The following is a 20,032-nucleotide window of genomic DNA, read 5'->3' as shown; positions in this document are numbered from 1 at the left end:
CGCCTCCCTCCGAGGCCTTTGTCCGCCTCGCCCGCGAGCTCCCCGGGTGGCCGCGGGGTGCGCCGGGGGCCCCGGGGCGCGGTGCACGGGGAGGGGGGGTAAGCGCGGCCCGGGGTCCGGGGCGGTCCAGGCGGCCGCGGGTCCTGCAGCTCCGCGAGCCCGTCCCGCAGGTGCGCCCCCCGCCGCCCCCCTGTCCCCGCCCCCCGCCCCCAGCTTCGCCCCCGGGCGCGGGGACAGCGCTCCCCCGCGAGCGCGCCCGGCCGGCCCCGCGCGCCCCACCTGCCCGGCCAGGTGCCCGCCCCGCGCCCCCCCCGCGGCGGCCCGGCAGGCGGGGGGGGGGCGCGCGGGCGCGCGGGGGGGGCCGGGGCGGGCGCGGGGTGCGGGGCGGGCGCGGGGTGCGCGGGGCGGGCCGGCGCCCACGTGACGGCCGGGCGCGGGGGGCCGGGCGGCGGCCGCGTCCGCGCCGCTCAGTTCCGCTCCCCGGGCGGGCGGCGGGCGGGGCGCGGGGGCCGGGCGGGCGGCGGAAGCGGGGGGCGCGCGGGCCCCACTCGCGGCGCGGGCAGCGCGGCCGCGGGACGATGCTCACGCGGGTCAAGGCGGCCGTGGCCAACCTCATGGGCGGCATCATGGCCGGCGGCGCGGGCCCCGAGCTCGGCGGCGGCGCGGACCTGCCGCTGCGCTTCCCCTACGGGCGCCCCGAGTTCCTGGGGCTGTCGCCGGACGAGGTGGAGTGCAGCGCCGACCACATCGCGCGGCCCATCCTCACGCTCAAGGAGACGCGCCGGCTGCCCTGGGCCACCGGCTACGCGGAGTGAGTGCCCCGCGCCCCCGGCTCTCCCCGCGGCCCCCCACGGCTCTCCCCGCGGCCCCCCGGCTCTCCCCGCGGCCCCCCACGGCCCCCCGGCTTTCCCCCGCTCCCCCCGGCTTTCCCCAAGGCCCCCCAGGACCCCCCGGCTCTCCCCGCGGCGCCCCCCACAGCCCCCCCCCCGGCTCCCCCCGGCTCCCCCCGGCTCTCCCCTCCCGCGCCCCGGCTGCCCGGCCCGGGCTCCCCGCGGCTGCCGGCGCCAGGCCTCGGCGGGGACGGCTCCGCGGACACGGCCCCCCCAGGGCGCGGCGCCGCCAGCCGGGCGGGCGGCATCGGGGCGCGCGGGGTGCGCGGAGCCGCCGGGCTGGGCACCCCAGGAGGGCGCTGCGGCAGCTCCGCCGGCGCTGGGGACCCGCGGGGCCGCCCGGGGCGCTGTCCGGCGGGAGGGGCGGCGCGGGCGGGGCCGGCTGACCCGCGCTGGGGGGGGCGCGCCTGGGCCGGGCCGGCCTTGGGCCACGCGCGGGGACTCGGGCGGCCGTTGGCGGAGCCCCGCGCCCGGGTCCGCCTGGCCGGGCCGCGCGAGGAGCGGGCGCCCCCCCGCCCCCCACCCCGGGCCCAGCTGCGCCCCGGCCGGCGCTGACCGGCTCGCGAGCCCGGGCCCCGCGCGCTCCCGCCCTCCCGGGCCGTGGCCGCAGGCGCGCGGCGGGCGAGGGGCAGGCCGGGCCGCAGTGACCGCGGGGCGCGGGGGCGGCCCCGGGCTGGGCCCCCCGTGCCGGGCCGGGCCGGGCCGGGCCGGGCCGGGCGCACCTGCGCCTCCTCCCCGCGCCCGGCGGGCGCAGCATCCGGCCCGGCCGCGGGTCCCGCGCGCTCATTGGCTCGCCCGGGACCAACCGGCTCCGCCGACGCGCGCTGGACGCTGACCGGGGCGCGCGCCGGCTCGGGGCGCAGGTGGCCGGGCGCGCGCGCGGCCCGAGCTCGGGTCCAGGGGCGCGCGGGTGTCAGGGTTCGACCCGGGGTGCGCCCGCGAGCCGGCATCGAGCGGGGGGTGGCCCGGGGGGACTCCCGGGAAGGGGAGCCGGGAACCGAGCGCGCAGGGCGCGGGGCAGCTGGGCGGGCGGCCCTGGGGGCGCGCGGGGCGGTTCCAACTAAACACCCCCGTGCAGACGCCCGTCTGGAACTTACAGGACGAAGGAGCAACGTCCGGAGCCGCGTCCTGGGCTGGGGGGCGGCCGGGGCGGGCGCAGGGCCGGGCGGAACCGGCGAGAGCGCGGGAGGAAGGGCCCGCGAGGGGCGGAGCGGGGCGGCCTTGGATGCAGAAGGAGCTCCTGGGGCGGGCGGGAGGGACGGCAGGGAAACCCTTTTCCGGGGTGTCGGGGCGCCGTGGGCGCGCGGCGTGGCCCGACTGTGCTGAGGGTCAGGGACTGGAGGGAGCCCTGGGCGCTTCAGGACCTTCCGCGTCCCGAGGCCTGGAAATAAGAGGTGAGGCCGAAGGTCACAAAGGCCACTGCAGAATGTTTAATTTTGCAGCAGCAGGTGTAACAGCGGAGGATGCTCGTTCATGCGGGCAGAGACCCGGACGCAGATGTGAGCACCCCGAAGCCTGCGCAGTGTGGGGGGTGTGGTGTCTAGATCCTGTGAGCACCTGCAGCAGCGCGCGTTCTTCTTCCAAAACACGCACCGTCGCCTGGTGTTCCGTCGTGTCTTCACAAAAGACTGTCCTGGACTTTATTCCAAGCCAGTCACACAGATCTACATTCTTGGTTTTTTTTTAAATCTTTATTTATTTATGCACACAAGAACTGGGGTGCAGGCCAGAGGTGCGGGGGGGTGAGAGGACTCCCCAGAGACAGAGTGGGGAGCAGAACAGGGGGATCCACTGAAACCCACCGCTGAGGGGAGCAGGGGGAGACGGGAGAGGCCTGCTGCGCCATGTGGGTAGCTCCCTGGCCGGCGGGGATCAAACTGCAGTGGCTGTGACGTGCTGGGTCTTTGACCTTTGCGCCACCAGGGAGGCCCCAGAATTACATTATTTAAAAATGTACACATAGTAGTTTTATCTAACATGGAGCTTACAGTTTCGGTTTCGTACTTACACTGTTTCCAAGTTTGCATTAGATCATTTGATAGTCGCAGCCCTCCAAGCCGGCACCAACCCTCCAAGCTGGCACCAACCCTCCAAGCCGGCGCCTGTCTGGTGGCTGAGGCTGCACAGAGCGGGGCCGCCGCTTGCTCCAGGACACGCCACCTCAGCAGAGCCTGGCCTGGCCCCAAGCAGTCAGACTCCAGACCCACAACGCGGAGCTTCCTCCTCAGAGTGTGTGACGCGGCGGCATCCACTGTGCCAGGAGAAACCGCTAACGTCTTGCCACCTCCTTGCGTTGCACAACTTCCTCAAGCCTGCTAATAAAATTATCTTCTTGCAAGAATACGTCTTGAATGATCAAAATGGCTGACACGGAAAAGGGGAGAAGCAGACAGGGGTCCACTGGCTGTGGTCCGGGGGTGCTGCCACCCCTTGCTGCCCTTTGCTCCTGGGTCTGCTGGGAGGAGGGAGACCGTCCTCTTTGTTCCGGCAGAGATCTGAGGAGCAGGATAGCTGAGGAGGTGGGGCGAGTGTGCATGGGAGGGGATGCTTGCAGTCCAAGCCAGGAGTGGTTTGCTTTCTCTGGAACTGAGCCCATTTCTAAAGCTTGCTGGGGAGGGAGACTTGGCGTCACTTAGTGATTGAGCTCAAGTGCGGATGACCTTTGGGACAGTAGACATATTAAGGAGGAAAAAAAAAAAGAAATACTAAGGAGAAATGGTCTATTTCTGCTGTTTATTAGAAATCCCTTTGAATGAGAAGTGCCCTGTAGCTTATAGGGTTGAAAAATTAGCTTCAACAATGGCGGTATAGCTTGGCGGCTCAGAAGCTCCATGTTTACTGGACGGCACTTGCTCCATGTTTACTGGCGTCGAGCTGGGGGGGATTTCCTGGCGTTTCAAAGGCTGAAAAGTTTCGTCCCCTGATGAAGGAGTATTTGCTAGGCGGCAGAGCTCTGGAAAGGACGGTGGTGACAGATGACCGCAGAGCCACAGTCTTTCCCCAGACGCGCGGAAGCGCCCCTGGAAGCGTCGTCTGATCCAGATCCCCACGCGGGGATTTCTATTCTCTCCACCGGTGTAAACCCCTCCCATGGGGTCCTTGTGCTTCAGGGACTGTGGGGTGGTCAGCGCAGTTTTTAGTGGATCAGGAGCCCATCTGGCCTTTTTTCTTCTTGACCCATTTGCCCGATTGTCTCCTGCCGGTGACCACGTGGACTTGGAGTTACAAACGGACATGGAATTTGTGCCTAAAACTCAGGTATCAGGGGACACCCAAAGTGTGTTCCTTGGGTCCCATGATGCTCAAAGTGGTGACACATGAGGTGAAATATCTTTCTTTAAATCCAGCCGGCCGTCCACAAGTATTTGAATTCACTTTGGGACCTGTAGGCTGTGTGGCCTCCAGCACTGGCCGTTAGCAGGGCTCACTGGCTGGCTGCGCAGTGGTGATGACAGACAACCCAGTTTCTCTCCTGTGCCAAAGCTCAGAAGTCCCCTGCCTCTGCTCCCCGGAGCTGGCCTCCCTTCTTGCAGACACCTGCCTGGGAACTTCCCTTTGACTTGCGGCGGGAGGACGCGTGCTGCTCCTGACTGCATGAGCTTGGGAAGAAGCGGACGGGAGCTCCTTCACGGTCTCCCACGGCGCTCAACTGCAGGCGAATCCAACGTCCAAAGTGACAGCACATGTTACCTGCCTCCCTGGTAACTTGCGGAAGACACTAATTTTGTATTGGAAAGCAGATGGCGAAGCTCTCCTTCGTTTTTCAGATCTAACATAATGAAGTCATGCCTGGTGCTGTGTGGGAGTTCTGGGCTATCCCTTCTCTCAGGAAGATGAACCGGCTTCCTTCAGTGGCGCTTCAGGCGGAGGATTTCACCCTCAGAGGGTCTGTGTGTAGCCCCGTCCCTGACACTGGTCCGTGACAAGGTGCTTCCCGGTTCTGGTTCGGGCAGCAGCAGTGGGTGACTTGCAGGGACGGCAAACTGGAATTGCTTTCCAAGAACTCTGAGCTATTTCTAGATTCTTGATGTTTGGTAGAAATTAAAAATCCAAGTGCCGTTACAGTTTTCTCTAATTTGCCTAATTTGAACAGAGGATTGACATTTCCCTCTTGAATTCATGCCAGCCTCATGCAGGAACGAGCATCCCTGACCTGCTTCCCTCGTTTTGCACCGTCAGGCGTGCGATCCCGCCTCCCGCCCCGGCCGGGCCGGCCCCAGCCGCCCACGGTGCAGGACATTGTCCTCCGCAAGCACGTTTCACGGCGTAGTCTGCCCCTTTCATGTCATTCTCTAAAATTTAATTTAAGTGAGATCATGGCTATCAAGATTTTAAAAAGACCAGCCCTGGGGATTTTTGTCTGTTCTGTTTTTGATGTTTAATGCTTCTGGGCCATGTTAAAGCTCAGTATTTTGAGCCTCTGCGTCATGCTAGGGAAGCAGGCTGCTCTTTCCTGCAGCAGTGGGGTGAGTTGACAAGCTCTGTGTACCTGGAGGTCCCAAGGCATTTATATATGTATATATATGTTGAATAAAAAATTACTCTGACACTTGTGAAATAGTAAATAGTAAACACTTGGTTTTTTGGTTTGGGTTTTGGGTTTGTTTTTCTTTTTTCTTTTTTTTTTCCAGACAGTTGCCACAGGGGCAGAAAGCTGGGACTTGGCTGCAGACACAGCAGAGACAACTGGGCATGCACAGCCATTTTAGAGCAGAGTGAGGAGATCAATGGAATGAAAGTTGCTGACCGGGGACTCGAACGGCGGGGGGTTGTTGCCAAAGATAGATCCAGGACTTGTGCATCAAAGTCGGGCATGAGGAGCTTGATCAGCTATCCAGGGCGGGGTCCTCCATGGGCTGATTAGCAGATTCCTTACTAAGACCGTGCAGTGAGGCCAGACATGGACCCCAGGACCCCAGCATTGAGAGCCTTGTCACAGAGAGGGTCCCGAGAAGTGTGGCCGAAGTTTGGTTGAAGAGGTGGGTCTTGTTCACTTAAAAAATTGGGATCGGGGAGCCTGTTCAAGTGGCTGTGTGTGACCTCTGTGACCTCCCGCAATGGATTGTGTCTAAGCTGACCAGAGAAGGAGCAGATGTCCTTGGGTTATGATACAGGAGAAGCAGGACTGAGCTGAAGTACACGTGTCACTTAAAAGTGGGGATATTTTCTGAGAAATGCAGCAGCAGTCAGTTTCACCTGTCCAGCGTTGCAGTCTCTCTGGAGTGGCGGATCCCAGATTCTCACCTAGTTCTGCCTGACTCCTGCCTCTAGTGCTGTTGGCTGGTTTTCGTCAGTGTTGCCTAAGGCTCTTTATTTGAAAGTTATAGACATTCTTTGTTTTTCCCATTCAGTTGTTTGCAGTGAAAAAAATTTTTAAAAATCCAAATAATACAGTTATGTTTGGATTATAATAGAATATGTTTGGATTATGGGAAATCCAAATAATGAAGAATAGTGAGAAGTATAAAGGACAGAGCGAAAATTGTACATCCACTAGCTGGCATTAATATTTTGGATTGTGTATTTCCAGACTTTATAGATATATGTGCATTGTTTAAAATGTGATCATATGTTAATATGTCCTCTGAATATGTGACTTACTCCTCTCCAGGTGGGTGGTAGAGTGACTGCCTAACTCTCCATTGGAGGGTCTCGCCACTAATAAGCTCCCATTGGACATGGAGATTTACCTTTTCGGCTTCTGGTGAACAGCCTTACATGTTTTATTCAGCTAATCTACTTGTCTCCTTGGGGTGAATTTCTAGACATGGAAACCTTGGTTAAGGACATGCCATTGGCTCTTCAGCCCACAGAGTGGATTATAATCTATGTTAGTGTTAAGTCTTAACTATTTGCCAGTTATTTAATAGATGAAAAACATTTCATTGTAATTTTTTCTTTGATTATCAAAGAGGGTAGAGAGTTATATACGTGTGCAGTCTCATTTATATATAATTATGTATCTATATCTGGTCTCATATTTATTAGCTTCCTGAACATCTGACTTATCTTGGGATTTTTTTTTTTTTTTGCTTTGTCTATTCTATTGGGGATAATTATAAGGATATAAGAGTTCTTTATATTGTAAGACTATTAGCACTTTGCCTCTTTTGTTGTGATTTTTTTTAATGTATTCATTTTAAGCTTTCCTCTTGGGTTTTTGTTTGTTTGCAGTGAAAGCTTTAGTAGTTAGGTGGTCAGATATAATCTTCTGCTTGGCTTCTATTTGGTAATATGTTTAGAATTAGGTAATATTCCTAATTCTTTCAGCTATTTCATATCCTTAGTTGCAAGTCACAGAAACTCCTCTGAGCCAACTTCAGAAGGGAAAAAATTGGGGAGGGGGGAATGAGAGCGAACATACCACCTGTTTTATAGACCCTGACTGCAGGTGTGCAGTTGGAATAAGATTCCATAACAGAAGATTCATTTAGTCAATAAATATTTCAGTACCTTAGTTATTTCAGTTATTAGGAAACAGAATGCTTTTATAGCATTTTCAAGTACATTATCACCGAACAGTGAACCCTTGGAAGAAAAAGTATTATGATTTTATCTGTGGCTGGTTTTTTTTTCCCCCCGAGCTGAATCTTTCGTGTGGTGATGCATGTAGTGCTCGTGGAAGCGCGATGCCTGACACCTGTTGGCAAGCTTCAGGGCTAGGATTCAGATCTGGGCCAGCGAAGGTCTGGAGTTGAGTTCTTCTCAACATTCCTCCTCACCCTAAAGTTGCCCTAGAATGGGAGAATCAGGTCAGCTTAGAATTAATGCGGCTTGAAAGTTTGTCCCAGTGAACTTCTGATACATGTTTAATATAAGATGTTGTTGCTCCTCAGCTCCGTGAACTCATTTATTTCATCTCATTCGCCAGGCACTGCCAGGGTGATGGAAGGCATTTTAGAAGAAATAGTCATCAAATAGGGGATCAACCTTCGTAGTTTCCTTTTTATTTTTCTAAGCCATTTTCCATTTCCCTTTCATTCAAGATGGTTCCAGTTTGATAGTCACCTAGTTATATTATTGTGTAGTTGACAGGCAGGTCCACCGGGGTATTTCTTAAGCCGGTTGGAGTTTTGGAGTTTGTCGTGGTCTCCTGTGTCCTGTTGCATCCACCTGAAGACTGGAAGCCCTCAGACCCTGCCTGTCGGGATGGCTGCGGTCTAGAGAAAGTAGGACCAGCAGACAGAGGATTATCTTGGAAGTGTCAATTTGCATCTCCTCAAGCACTGCACAGTTTCCTCTGAAACTACGTTGTGGAAGTATGGTTATCACTGCAGCAGGTAAAGTTAGGACGGTGATGAGTCCACCATAATTCATTCCTGCTGTCTCCGCTCAGAAATGTCCTTTTTTTGAGTCATGGTTCGAGTATAGCCAAACGAGAGCTTGTAAATCTGCAGAGTGAATGAAAAGTTGAAAAAATATGAAATCGGTTGGCACTTCCTTCTGATCCAGAATGGATCACAACTGGGTCGGGATGATGCTCGCAACTGGGTTTGGATTTAGCCCCCTCGTTAGCCCCAAGTTGCCGGCGGTGGGTGGCGGAGGCCCTCTCGGAAGCTCTGGGAATGGTGCGTTGGGGGAGCACAGCTCATGTCCTCTGCGCTGGCAGTTAAATGGCTGTGGAAAGCATCTGTTCTTGATGTCATTTTAATCAATACCTTGTAGTTCTTGCGGCCCGTGGCCGCTCTGTCATTCTCCTGTTGTCAGCATATCTGACCTGAGTGAAGGACACGGTGTCTTGAGATTTGGCTCAAAAAAAAAATCCTGTAAATCCAGCTGGATTTTCAAAGCACCAGGAAGCTTGTTACTTAAAATGTGTCCCTGCAGGACATTTGCACAAAGCTGGGAGTGGTTCTGTTTAATCAGTGTTGGTTCTTCATGCGTTGCCCTTTAATAGGCTGCAGCTCCCCGAAGTAGAGGAAACTAGCGGGTGTTGAGTGCAGGTGCGAAGGACCCGCAGCGGCCGTGGCCTGCGAAGGTCACCGGGGAGTGCTTGGGCCTCTGCCTGCATCAGCCTCCGCCCTAAAGTGCTTTTCATCCGCTCCTAGGGTTGATTTATTTTACTTTTCAGTGTCTTTGTTCATACCAGCACCGCTGCAGCACCTAACGGATAGTCGGGTCGTCGCGACTTAAATAGGGTGTATTCAAGTCAGTGCGCTCCACTCACTTCCCTCAACTTGTGTATTTTTAGGTTTGAAAGTCAGTCACACACCCTCCCTGCGATGTGCCGATTGTGTGGCCTCTCTCCAAGCGTTGATGTACCTTATCTGCCAAGCTAATTTTGCAGTGTGTTAGGAAACGAAGCAGTTGCTTTGTTGCACGGCGAAATGGGTGCGCGCTGGTAAGTGGAGGGTGAGCCATCTACCTTTCACTCCACACGAGAGTCGGGCTTCTCAGAGTGTGTGATGGACGAGACACCAAAACTGAAATTATTTAGATTGTGTCATGTTAGCAGAATAAGCAGTTTGATTATTAAAATTATGTTTATAAGGAAAATAATCTATATCAACAATGTCCAGTTTTAACAAGTCATACTGGCTGCAAGCAGTGCCTTGTTTCAGCCAGGCAGGTGCAAAACATTAAGTTAATTCAATTTCTTGTCAGTTAACATTTATTAAGCCCCCTCTGATATCAAGTTCTGAAGGTTAAAAAGGAAAAGCATTGCCTGTTTCCAAGACTAGGGAACAGGGCGCGTAGCGGAGGTAGGATGTGCATCCCTGCACTACGGTGCCCTGAGAAAGCACTTGAGCCAATGCAGCGGGGGGCGTGGGGCAGGGGCGTCCTCTGCCGGGTCAGGAGAAGCGGGCGGGACTGGCCAGGCTGACCTGATCTAACCCTGGAGGAACGGACGCTGGCTCGAGCAGGCCCATGAGGGAGACTCTGGCATAAGTAAAACTCCACAGTATGAAAGTGATTTTCTGAGAATTGGAAAATATTTCTGTGACACCTTGTAGGTGCACATGTGGACACGCTTGTCAGAGAGATGCGCCACCTGGCCCCGAGCCACCTGGCACTGGACAGAATGGTTCAGTGGAGAGAGGGGGTGCTGCTAACACTTAGGTCTGCAGCCATGGCCCCTGGGAGGTCCCTGTATTTGTCCTTGCTTCATTATGGTGACAGGAGCCTGCGGCTCTAGGAATCCTGCTGGGTTGCTCTTGAATGTGCATCTGTATGTCATGTGTTGAATAGAGAGATGTGGGAGGGACTTGGCTTCTCAGGTAAGACCTGGTGGGGCTTGGCGGGGATAGACATCTGAGGAGAATTTACTTTTGCTGCAGGAAAATAACTACCAGATAGTAACTTCCCGGTAGAATCACTGAGGCAGTAGAGCTTGTAATGAGAGCAGGGCCCTGGAGCTCTGGAAGGCTCCACTTTTATTTTTTTTATTTATACAAGAACCGGGGTATAGTCCAGGTGCGCGGGAGGGTGAGAGGACTCACCAGAGACAGAGCGGGGAGCAGAGCAGGCAGATCTACTGAAATCCACTGCTGAGGGGAGCAGCGGGGAGACAGGAGAGGTCTGCCACGCCCCGTGGGACCCTCACAGGCCGGCTGGGATCGAACCAGCGCTGCAGAGGCTGCAGGCAACTTCACAGCGCTGCACTCAACCACCTGCGCCACCAGGGAGGCCCTCCACATTTCTTTTTAAATATTTGTTTATGCATGCAAGAGCTGGGGTACAGGCCAGAGGTGCAGGGGGTGAGAGGACTCACCAGCAGAGTGGGGACCAGAACAGGCAGACTGACCGAAGCACACTGATGAGGGGAGCAGCAGGGAGACAGGAGAGGTTTGGGGTGCCAAGTGGGTCACTCCCTGGCTGGGGATCGAATTCGCAGTGGACATCCTGCCCAGCCTTAGTCTTGATTGTTTTCTTGTACTTACATATGCCCAGAATATAGAGAACTTTTGCTTAGTAGAATCTATTTTTCTTGCTGTCCAGATAGGCCTTTTTAAAGGAAATAAAAATAAGCAAGACTCAGTCCCCGGTGAACTGTTTACTGTGATTGTAATTACATGTCAGTCAAGCAGTTTGTCCTCTGCTCGTCCTCAACACTTATTTTTTTCTCTTCTGCACTATATTTTAAAATAGATGGGATGTTAATTTCTCTTCTGCCTCAAGCTTTTAAAAACGATCTTAATTAATGTTGCCCTAATAGCTTCAGAGGCTGGTTTGAAGTCGTTCTGCTCCGTCCTGGTTGGACGCGGGGGCTGTGCGGCCGTCAGGGCGAGGCGGTGCTCCGCAGCCGCTGGGCCGTCTCAGACCCGAGCTGGTGGGGGCTGGGTGCTGCGCTCGCCACTCTGGCTGCTGAGAAAACAAAACCAAGAAACGTGGAAGGAATATTTGTGCCCTCTCTTGATAGAGGCAGGTGTTCAGGCTTCCCGGTCACGCGGGATCTGCGAGGCCCAGGCCGGCGGCGCAGCGCTGTGAGAGAAACACTCGTCAGAAAAGAAAGTGCAGCTGGACCTGGCGTTGGTCGGGCCGGCCTTTCGGGGTGGGGTGGGGCTCAGCTTCCGAGTTCAGGTTTTCAATGTGGCATTTTTGTCTGAAAAAGAGCCGTAGAGAGCGGGCGAGAGGGGCAGGGATCCGGCGGCCGCGGGACAGTGGCGAGGCCGGCTGGTTTGGGCGGCCGCCTGGGCACCAGGTCACCGGCTGACCCCAGGCGATTTGCTCATTTCCTCAGACACATCCTCCACCTGCGGGGCTCGGGTGACGAGCTCCAGTTGCCAGGGTTCACGGTGACGGGGTGAGAGGACCAGGGCACGTTCCCCACCAGCGCCGGCACCTGTGGTCCTCGGTGGGGCCGTGGCCGGGTCCTCCCCCCGCTGGGGGCCCCCAGGCGCCGGCTCTGGAGGGGGGACGCAGGGGAGGGTCAGCAAGAACATAGTCCGCTTTGGAAAAGGAAAAGCGTGGCACATGGTGGGGGCTGTTGGGGGGCAGAGGAGTTGGCGGGGAGCTGTGACCCCGCCAGGAGCAGCGGCCAGGGAGCCGTCCCGAGCCCTCCCTCGCCGCCCACGGCTCAGCTCCACCCTGGCCTCCTCTTGCTGCCGGCCCAGCCGCCTTCCTGGTTCCTGTCACCTCAAGGCTGAGCGGGCAGGGATGTGCTCTCACGCTGCGCGTCCGCGTCCGGTTGCATCGACGCCGCGGGCGGAGCTGGGGTCCGCTGCGGTTCATTTCCAGTTATTCGCACGTCCAGCTTTCAGCAGCCACGCCGGGAAGGCCTCTCGCCCCGCGGCGTTTTCCTCTCTCCTGTCATCGGGCGTTTTGTTTTCTGTGATGAGAGAAGTGGGATTTCCGAGCAGAAATGCAGATGACGCCCCCCGGGCATCTGTGGCTGACCCACTTTCTAGATTCTTTCCTGTCGAGGCTTTTTGTTCCCGAGACGAAGCACCTTCTGCTGCTTTACTTTGGTGCTCGGACTCCTAAATCCAAAATCGAACTTTGAAAATCGTTTTCTTCAGCCGTTCTTCAGGCTGTTGAAACCCGGTCGTGGACGTAACCCGCCGGCGCATCGTCAGCCATGACCAGCGCCCGCAGACCCGGCGATTGGGAAGCAGGGAACAGACGTAGCCTGCCCTGGAACACCCGTGCCTCGGGGGCCGTTCTGCAGTCGTTTGTTTGAGTCTCGCAGCCAGCCTGCTCCACACCGTCCAGCGTTAGAGCGATGCAGATTTTGGCTCTTCTCCAGGGAGGCCACAGTGCAGTCGTGCATTTCCACAACTGCAGAAAGCTGCTCAGAGCCGCAAACAGTGTGAGCAGCTGAGCCCACAGCGCGGGTCCCCCGCGGGTCGCTTGTCGGTCGTCCTTGCTCGGCAGCCCCCGCCGCGGTGTCTGGAGACGCCCCTGCCCGTGTCTTCTGTTTGTTGCACGGGAGATTTTGAGCAGCCTCCTCCCTCCAGCCCTGGTTTTGTCGGCTTTGCCAGGGCCGCAGGCCGCCCGTCACCCGACGCCGGTGTCCGCCCGAAGCTTCTGCGCCTGATGACGCTCTGGTCCCAAGGAGCGGGACCGTGTGAGGTCCCCGGCCGGGCGAGGGCTGCAGGCCGTGCTCGCAGAGCATCGGCTGACGCGTCCTTCCCTGGCTGGGCGTGAGGTGTCCCGAGGCCCTCCTGGCGCCGGCGCCCTCCCCCTCCGCCAGAGCTGGTGCTCTCAGCTGCCCGCGCTCACCCACACCTTCTCCACCTACATAAATATTTAACAGACGACACCTCATTAAAATCAACAAAGCTAACCTCGCAGTGTGCCCTCGAGGGGCGCCTCAGGCCTGGGCGCCCTGGGCTCGCACCTTCACATCGACAGCCTCCGATGCCCACGGGCGGCTGGGCTGGGCCGTGTCTGTCCCTCCAGGCCCGTCTCTGGCCTCCTGGAGCGCCGCGACTGCTCTGGAAGTCGTGGGTTGAGCGTTGCCTGCCCTTCATGGCGGAGGGTGTTAGAGAAGAGAGTTTCCCCCATCCAGGGTTCTTCTTGGACGGGCCAGATGGTCACGTCAGCACCAGGCAGATAAGCGGCAGAAAAAGAAACAATGTATGGCCTGTCTACAGGGAATCGGCACGACACCGAGACTCCAAAGCCGGAGCTGTGCTGGGCTCAGGACCGCGGGCAGGAGGGCTGCGCCCGGGAGAGGGGCGCTCACAGGCGCAAGGGCGACCGCGAGGGGAACAGCAGGGGCGCCGCAGGTGGATTTTTGCTCTGCCACGGAGAGGCGGGTTGTTTAATGGAAGGTTATTTTTTGGCAAAAACCCAAATCCTGGATAAGACCCTCGGTCTGCATTCCCCTAGGTAGTTGAGGGAGTGCGGACAGCGTCTTCCGAGCCTGCAGGGCCTCGCTGGATGGCGCTGGAAATACCCCGCATGCCAGAGCGGCACGCCTGGGGGGGGGGGCAGTGCCCAGCGCCTTCTGGAAGCTCCACGAAAAAGGAAGCCCCTTCAGAAATGCATCGCCCAGGAAGGAGGCTGCATATGGACGCGTCAACTCTACGCGGCATTTTCCAGTTGTCCTTCTGTTCCCCGGTTCTCGTCCAGACACTGAGGATCCTCTTAAAAAGAGTCTCGACCCCGCAGTCCCATGTCAGCTGGCTCCTGAGCAGTGATCTTGACGGGCCTGTTCTTTCAGTTCTGTCCCCGCCGCTCCGTCCTGCGCCGGCAGCCAGGCTGGGCGCCCGCTTCTGGGCGCGCCCCGAGACCGCACGCTGCCGCTGGCTGTGGGTGCTGTGGGCCTTGGCCTGCCCGGGCGGGGCTGGGTGGGAGTGGTAAGGTGGCCTCGCCGAGGACACTGCTGCTCGGGCCTGTCTGACCCCCTTCCCGCAAGGGGCCGCTGGGGCCGCACAGTGCACGGCGAGCGCGTCCGTGGAGCTGTCGTCCGTCCGCGGCGCGTCTCCTGGCGGTTCCCGTCAGCACAGAAGCCGAATTGTGCCCCAAAGGCCGCCGGGGCCGGAGGACACAACTGCCGCGGCTTCTCTGGCCTCAGGCTCGCTCCGCGAAGGGGGAGCGTTTGTGACACTGGACAGTGAGTCCCGTTGTTAATGGCCCACAGCCTTTCTCGAAGCCAAGTCGTTGAAAAATAGAACCATGAGCACTAACTGGGTTCAGCGGCCGGTACCTGTCGTGCTTCATCACAAATGTAGACTCACCTCCTCGGGGCTTTGAAAAAGGGGCTCTGGAGACGCGGCTGGCGCCGCTGGGGACACAGCGCCCCGAGTGCTCACGTCCCGGCTCCCCGCGGCTCGAAGAAGGCCCCGACGGGCAGAACTGGAATCCCCGCTCCGAGCAGGCACCGGCCACGGGGGTGTTTCGGGTTGCGGGGAGCAGAGGTGACCTGGCTCTGCCGCGCCAGCTTCGCGCGTTCTGTGGCCGTGGGGCTTGCCCTGAAGACACCCAGGGGCCTGTCTGGACGGAGGTGGCCGTGAGGGGAAAAGGCCAGAGAGTTTGCGGGGGAAGCGCGTTCCGAGGCGTGACCTGGCGGCGGCATCCCGGCTCGTGGAGCGGAGCCGGCGCGGCGGGCAGGGGCTGCTCGGGGCTGCAGGCCGCGTGAGGAGAGCCCGAGCTGCTGGTGGCGCGCAGGTCCAGAGGCCAGAGGCTCAGTCCCGCCTGCGGCGCCTTCCCGGGCCTCCGCCTGGCTTTGTGCGGCCAAGAAGCGTCGTGGGGGTTGGAGGAGAGGATGCGAGTGGAGGCTCAGCAGACGTAGCTTCCCTCCCCCGCCTGCGCCCGCTGCTCCCCACACCTCGCCTTCCCCGGGGAGATCCGTGTTCAGAGAAAGGACAGGACCCGCCCGACGGCAGGATGGAGGCTGCGCTTGGTCTTTGTCACTCTGCTCCGGCCTGTCTCTCCGAGGCAGCTGCTCACACGCCACAGAGTGCGCGGCCGCGTGCAGGGGGGTCCGGGTTTGTCGTCACGGCTGGCTCTCGTGCCTGCTGCTTGTTCCGTGAAGGCCGTTGATCTGGCCTCTCTCCACAGAGCTGGCCCGCCTGCGGCTTCCCGTGACGGGGGACGGGTACTCCGGGACATACCCGCTCCTGGGGTGCAGCCTTTCGGACAAGGGGTGCGCCGCTCAGACTGCCGGGGCCACTTCTGATTTCAGTGTTGATTTCCTTGCTCACGTCCCTTGTGTTGGGTTTCTTGGCTCATGAGCTGTTAGCAGCCCATTGGGTTGTTTGTTTCTTTCCCCCGGCCCTTGCAGGTGGTTATGACCTGCGCAATGGCGCGGGAAAGTTGAGGGCAAGAGTAAAGGCTTTTGTAATACCGTGATCCTTCTTTAATGTGTGGCTTTAACACTAGGACTCACCGGCTGCTCCAGTCTCCACAGCAAGGAGGAAGCGTGTCTGTGGGCGCGTGTCCCGCTGGTGACCTGCGCCGTCTCCCCCACGCCGCGTCCTGGGCTTTGGCTGCAGGCCGCCCTGCTGGCGTCGGCCCTGAGCCCTTGTCAGGAGCCACCACGGCCGGGCAAAGCCTGGGTGAAGGTCTCCAACCAGCGAGGGCTGTTTCTCTTTAAGTGAAAGGTCAACTTTTCTCTCATTTCCCCTTGAGCAAGCAGTGGAGACACAGCACAGAGTTTATTTTAATATGTATGCACTAAGGAAACCGCCTCACCCCGAGGATCCATTTTTAAGTTTTCTCGCGTTATCCAAACATCCCGTGATGTATTTGGAGAATGGAGAAATGTGGGTTGATCATTACAAATAAATTTTACCTCTGACTGCCTTTTTGAAGCTGCTTTTTGCGAGTCTGCCTGTTTTCTAAATTTGGAAACATCTGTGTACTTGAGCCTTGAAAAAGACAGTCTCTTAGCAACACGCAAGGACGGAGAGGAGCAAATTAAGGAGGAATTGTGCGCGGATTTGTGTTTGCGCTGGCTGTTTTGAAACCTGCCATAAAGGTAGGTATTTTTAAGCTGTTTATAAAATTTTGGAAGTAACAGAACGGGGCGTGGAGGCTTATCCCGCCTCTGTGCCTTTTGTTCTCGGACTCCCACGCTGCTCGTGCCCACTGGCAGGACATCCGTGGGCATTTATAATGAAGGATTAATTAAAAGTGCCCGCATGGAGGACTTTCTGCTCCATATTTAATTAACTTATAAAACATTTTCTCGATAAGCAGCTGGATCAGTTTTAAAGGGAAAACCGAGTTTGTGCTCACTTGTGCCACCTGTAATAACTCACTTCATGAAGCTGAGAGGCAGTTTGCATCCGTCATGAGCCCATGAATAGGGAAATGCAGAAGTGGTTACCACCCCCATTTGCAGCTAGTTGCATGCGATGACTTCACGCCCCTGCTTGTGAGCGGCGCGGGTGAGGCGGGGGAGATGCAGGGTGAGGCTGTCCTGGGCAGAGAGATCGCTGCTGCGCGTGCTCCGGGGCTGAGAGCGGACCGAGGAAGGGGACGCAGATTTCTTGATGGGAGGAGTGTGCACGGGGGGGGGGGGGGTGGGGGGGAGGCTTGTGCCGTCCGTCTTCGGAGGTGACCTTTCATATAGCCTAAGGCACATCCATTTTTGCCTCAGACACTTGGTTCCATCTGTCCCAAGACGGACACTCTCCTCCTTTCAATGACAGGGCCAGCCCCCGCGCCCCTGGCCAGCCAGCACTGCGACTTCACGGTCAGCACCTGTGGCTGTTGATGCGGACGCAGGATGTGCCTTGATGACCGTCGTTGGCCCTGCTCAGGCTGAAATTTATTGCATTTGAAAATATCAAATCATGATTTAATACTGGAACGAAGAACTTGTGTAGCTAGAAAGTCACGGAAACTACAAGTGGGTGTAAATTTGGCGTCAGTGAGGCAGGTGGTTGTTGCAGGAATGTCCACGGTTAGAGAGAGAGAGAGAGAGAGAGAGAGAGAGAGAGAGAGAGTGTGGGGGGGGGTGGGGTGACACTCAGCGCTTGCACATTCATTTCCTTTGACTACTTTGGAACCATGTTTCCCAAGCTAGTCTGCTCTCCGTGGGCAAGATGTCTTCCAGATTATGTCACAGAAGTGTGTTTACACACATGGCTGTTGGATTTTAAACACCTTTCTCTTTTTAAATCAATGCCCCTGCTCAGATGAGGGTAAAATTCAGTTTATTCTCCAGACGTCTCTTTTCAACGTTTGTAGGTCTTGAAAAATCAAGACCTTCGGTAAGAAGTTCCAGTGCCCTGAGGCTCTGAGGCCCTAGCAGAAGTGGCTTTAGAAGAGATGCCTCATCCAGGCTCCCTCCCTGGCCGTCCACGCATCGCTCTGAAGGCGTCCTCTGGAATGTCCCCGAACTGCCCAGCGATGTCCCTGTCATTGGTCTGCACAGGATGCCGGCCGCGAGTGCCGCTTTAAGGGCCGTAGAACATCCTCGTGTGCAGCCAGAGGTGAACTTCTGGCTCATCATAGCTCAGCACTGTGACCCATCGCAGCCTCCCGGAGAGGCTCGGGAAGGAAAACAAAGAGTGAAAGAAACTCTTCATCTTAAACGTGATTCATTCCCTCCCTCTCCTGCCAAGAGGGCGGGCATCGGTGCCAATCAACTGCAGTCAAGCCTGTGCAACAAAACCCCCCGGCGGGGAGGACCGGTTTCCGACGCCAGAGCCTGCTCACCCACAGATACCTTTGTGTTTTGTTTTGTTTTTTAAAAACATCAGAACTTTTCTTTCAAAACCGGTCCTTCTTGGCCGTCCTGTGAGGTCCACCCGAGGAACACAAGAGCTTCTCGGGACACGGTTCATCGCCCAAGGCACCGAGTGTTAACACGGCTTCGTCTCGAGTAGAAACTAAATGAGGCAAAAATAGCATCAAATTGAAACCAGCTGCTCTGCGATGAGCAGCCGGTCGTGGCCTATTGTTTCCGCTGAGGTTTCCCTCCCACGGGCCCCCAGTGGATGATTTTTCAACTCACCAGAATGTGACACCCTGGAAAGGTCAAGATCAAGGCTCCTGTGGATCTGCTGTCGAGCGAGAGCCAGCCAGCACCGTTTCCCTCGGTCCTCAGATGACGGGGGACAGGGGAGCTTTCGGGGTCTTCTAAAGGGCACCAGTCCCATCCACGAGGACCCCACCCTCGTGACACCCTCATGACCCTGCCCGGAGCCCCCCCTCCGAACACCCCACCTGGAGGTCAGGTCTCACCTGAAACTTTGAAGGGGGACGGGGAACTCGGATGTCCCGTCTGCCCCCGTGAAGCGCTGCCCACACCCTTCAGCCAGGGACCTGGTTGGCCTGGAAATAGGACGAGCCGGTGCGTCTCCACCTTTGTCTCCCCGAACCGCCCTGGGGTGGAGCCAGGCCTCGCTGGCGACCAGCTGCCTCCCTCGCGGGTCGGCCGGAACCGGTGGAGGTGGTTTGGTTTCGGTTTCTGGTCCTGTCATTTCATCTCCTTCCTCCGCCTCTCCTCCTGTGGTTAGCTGCCCTCTTTGTTTTGAGCAGCCCAAGCTCAGGCCTTCCACTGAGCCCGGCTCTATCTCCCCAGCTCGTAAAGGTTGTGCAGTCCTGACCCTCTGGGATGAGACGTCCCCTCTCGCCCCCTCGCTCCCGCCACGCGCGGGTCGCCTGCCTCCGGGAGGCCGCGCACACGCGTGTCCTGCAGGCCGAGAGGCGAGGTCTGTGGCAGGCGAGGCTCGGTCGCAGGGCCCCACACCGGGCGCGCACCACCGCGCTTTGGGCGCGCTGGCTGGTTCTGCCCCCGCTGCCCGTCGGGCAAGAATATCGTGGAAATTTCCTCAGGGAGGCCCTGGAGAAACTCGGTTCCCTCTGATTTCTTCCTTAAAGGTTCGCCAACAGCGTCGGCACTGAAAAGCCCAAAGTTGTGGGAATTAAGGCTGGAGCCATGGCCGGGCGGCCTGAGCCTGTCCCGAGCCTGCTCCCGGCTCGTCTGCGGCCTTTTCTTTCCTCCTAGACCCTCGTTTATTCTTTTCTGTCTGAAGAAATTGTTGCTTAAAGAAGCCAAGAGTAGGTTCCGTGGCCCCCAAGCCCTAGAACTGGCGCGCGTGGCCGAGCACCGTCTTGCCTTCAGTCATTGTCTCCGAGTGACGAGCAGACGGTGCTGGAGCGACGGGCCTGGAGCTGAGCCAGTGAGACTCCCGGGGACAGAGCAGACCCAGGCATGGAAGTCAGGAGCCGAGGGGCGCGTGCGAGCCGGGGGGGTCCTCACTGCCTGTCCTGTGTGCCCCGGCCCCCTTGGCAGAGCACGTGTGGGCCGGGAGACAGGTGCTCCGGCTCCGCCTGCCCAGGGCCCGTGCTGCCTTCGTGCAGGGACGCTCAGGGCCGAGCCTCGCCTTGCCGTGCGGCTCCATCTCTGCCACAGCCAGGTCTGTGGCCTTAGCACAAATGTGAACTGTTTCTTTATTTCCTTACTGTAAAATAGATTGGCAAGAAAAATACTGCAATTGGTTTATCTTCCAGGGTTGTTCCCAGGAAGGATTGAGTGAAATAATATATGTAAAATAATGTATGTGCTTCGGGGATGTGTAAGGCATTATGTGCAGAAAGTAGTTTAAATTCGAAACGGTGAGAGAATTCTTTCGAAAACTGCCTGCAGTGGTTCCTCTGCACCTGGTTTATCTGTGAGTTTCTCGGCAACACATTTTAGTCGCAGCCGGAGGACTCAGGAATGCAGTGACTGTTATATACGAATTTGTAAACCCCTTTGGGGGAAAAATTTCCCTACATCCTGGTTGGTTTAAGGGTAG

At 57.6% G+C, this 20,032-nt stretch overlaps 1 protein-coding gene across 1 annotated transcript in view; it reads left to right on the top strand.

The window, feature by feature from the left end:
- Positions 1 to 578: 578 nt before the first annotated feature.
- The window catches only part of PPM1H (protein phosphatase, Mg2+/Mn2+ dependent 1H), a gene marked incomplete at both ends in the record, with an annotated part of 70,871 nt that continues 51,417 nt past the window's right edge, over positions 579 to 20,032 (top strand). Inside the window, one exon of the mRNA XM_084256190.1 lies at positions 579 to 811. Coding sequence (XP_084112316.1) covers positions 579 to 811 — 233 coding nt within the window. The remainder of the gene's footprint in view (positions 812 to 20,032) is intronic.

Source organism: Talpa europaea, assembly GCF_964194135.1.
Source record: "Talpa europaea genome assembly, chromosome: 15".
In the NCBI taxonomy this organism is placed as follows: domain Eukaryota; kingdom Metazoa; phylum Chordata; class Mammalia; order Eulipotyphla; family Talpidae; genus Talpa; species Talpa europaea.
Note: the sequence above shows the minus strand (reverse complement) of the source record. Positions and strands in the feature narration are given on the sequence as shown.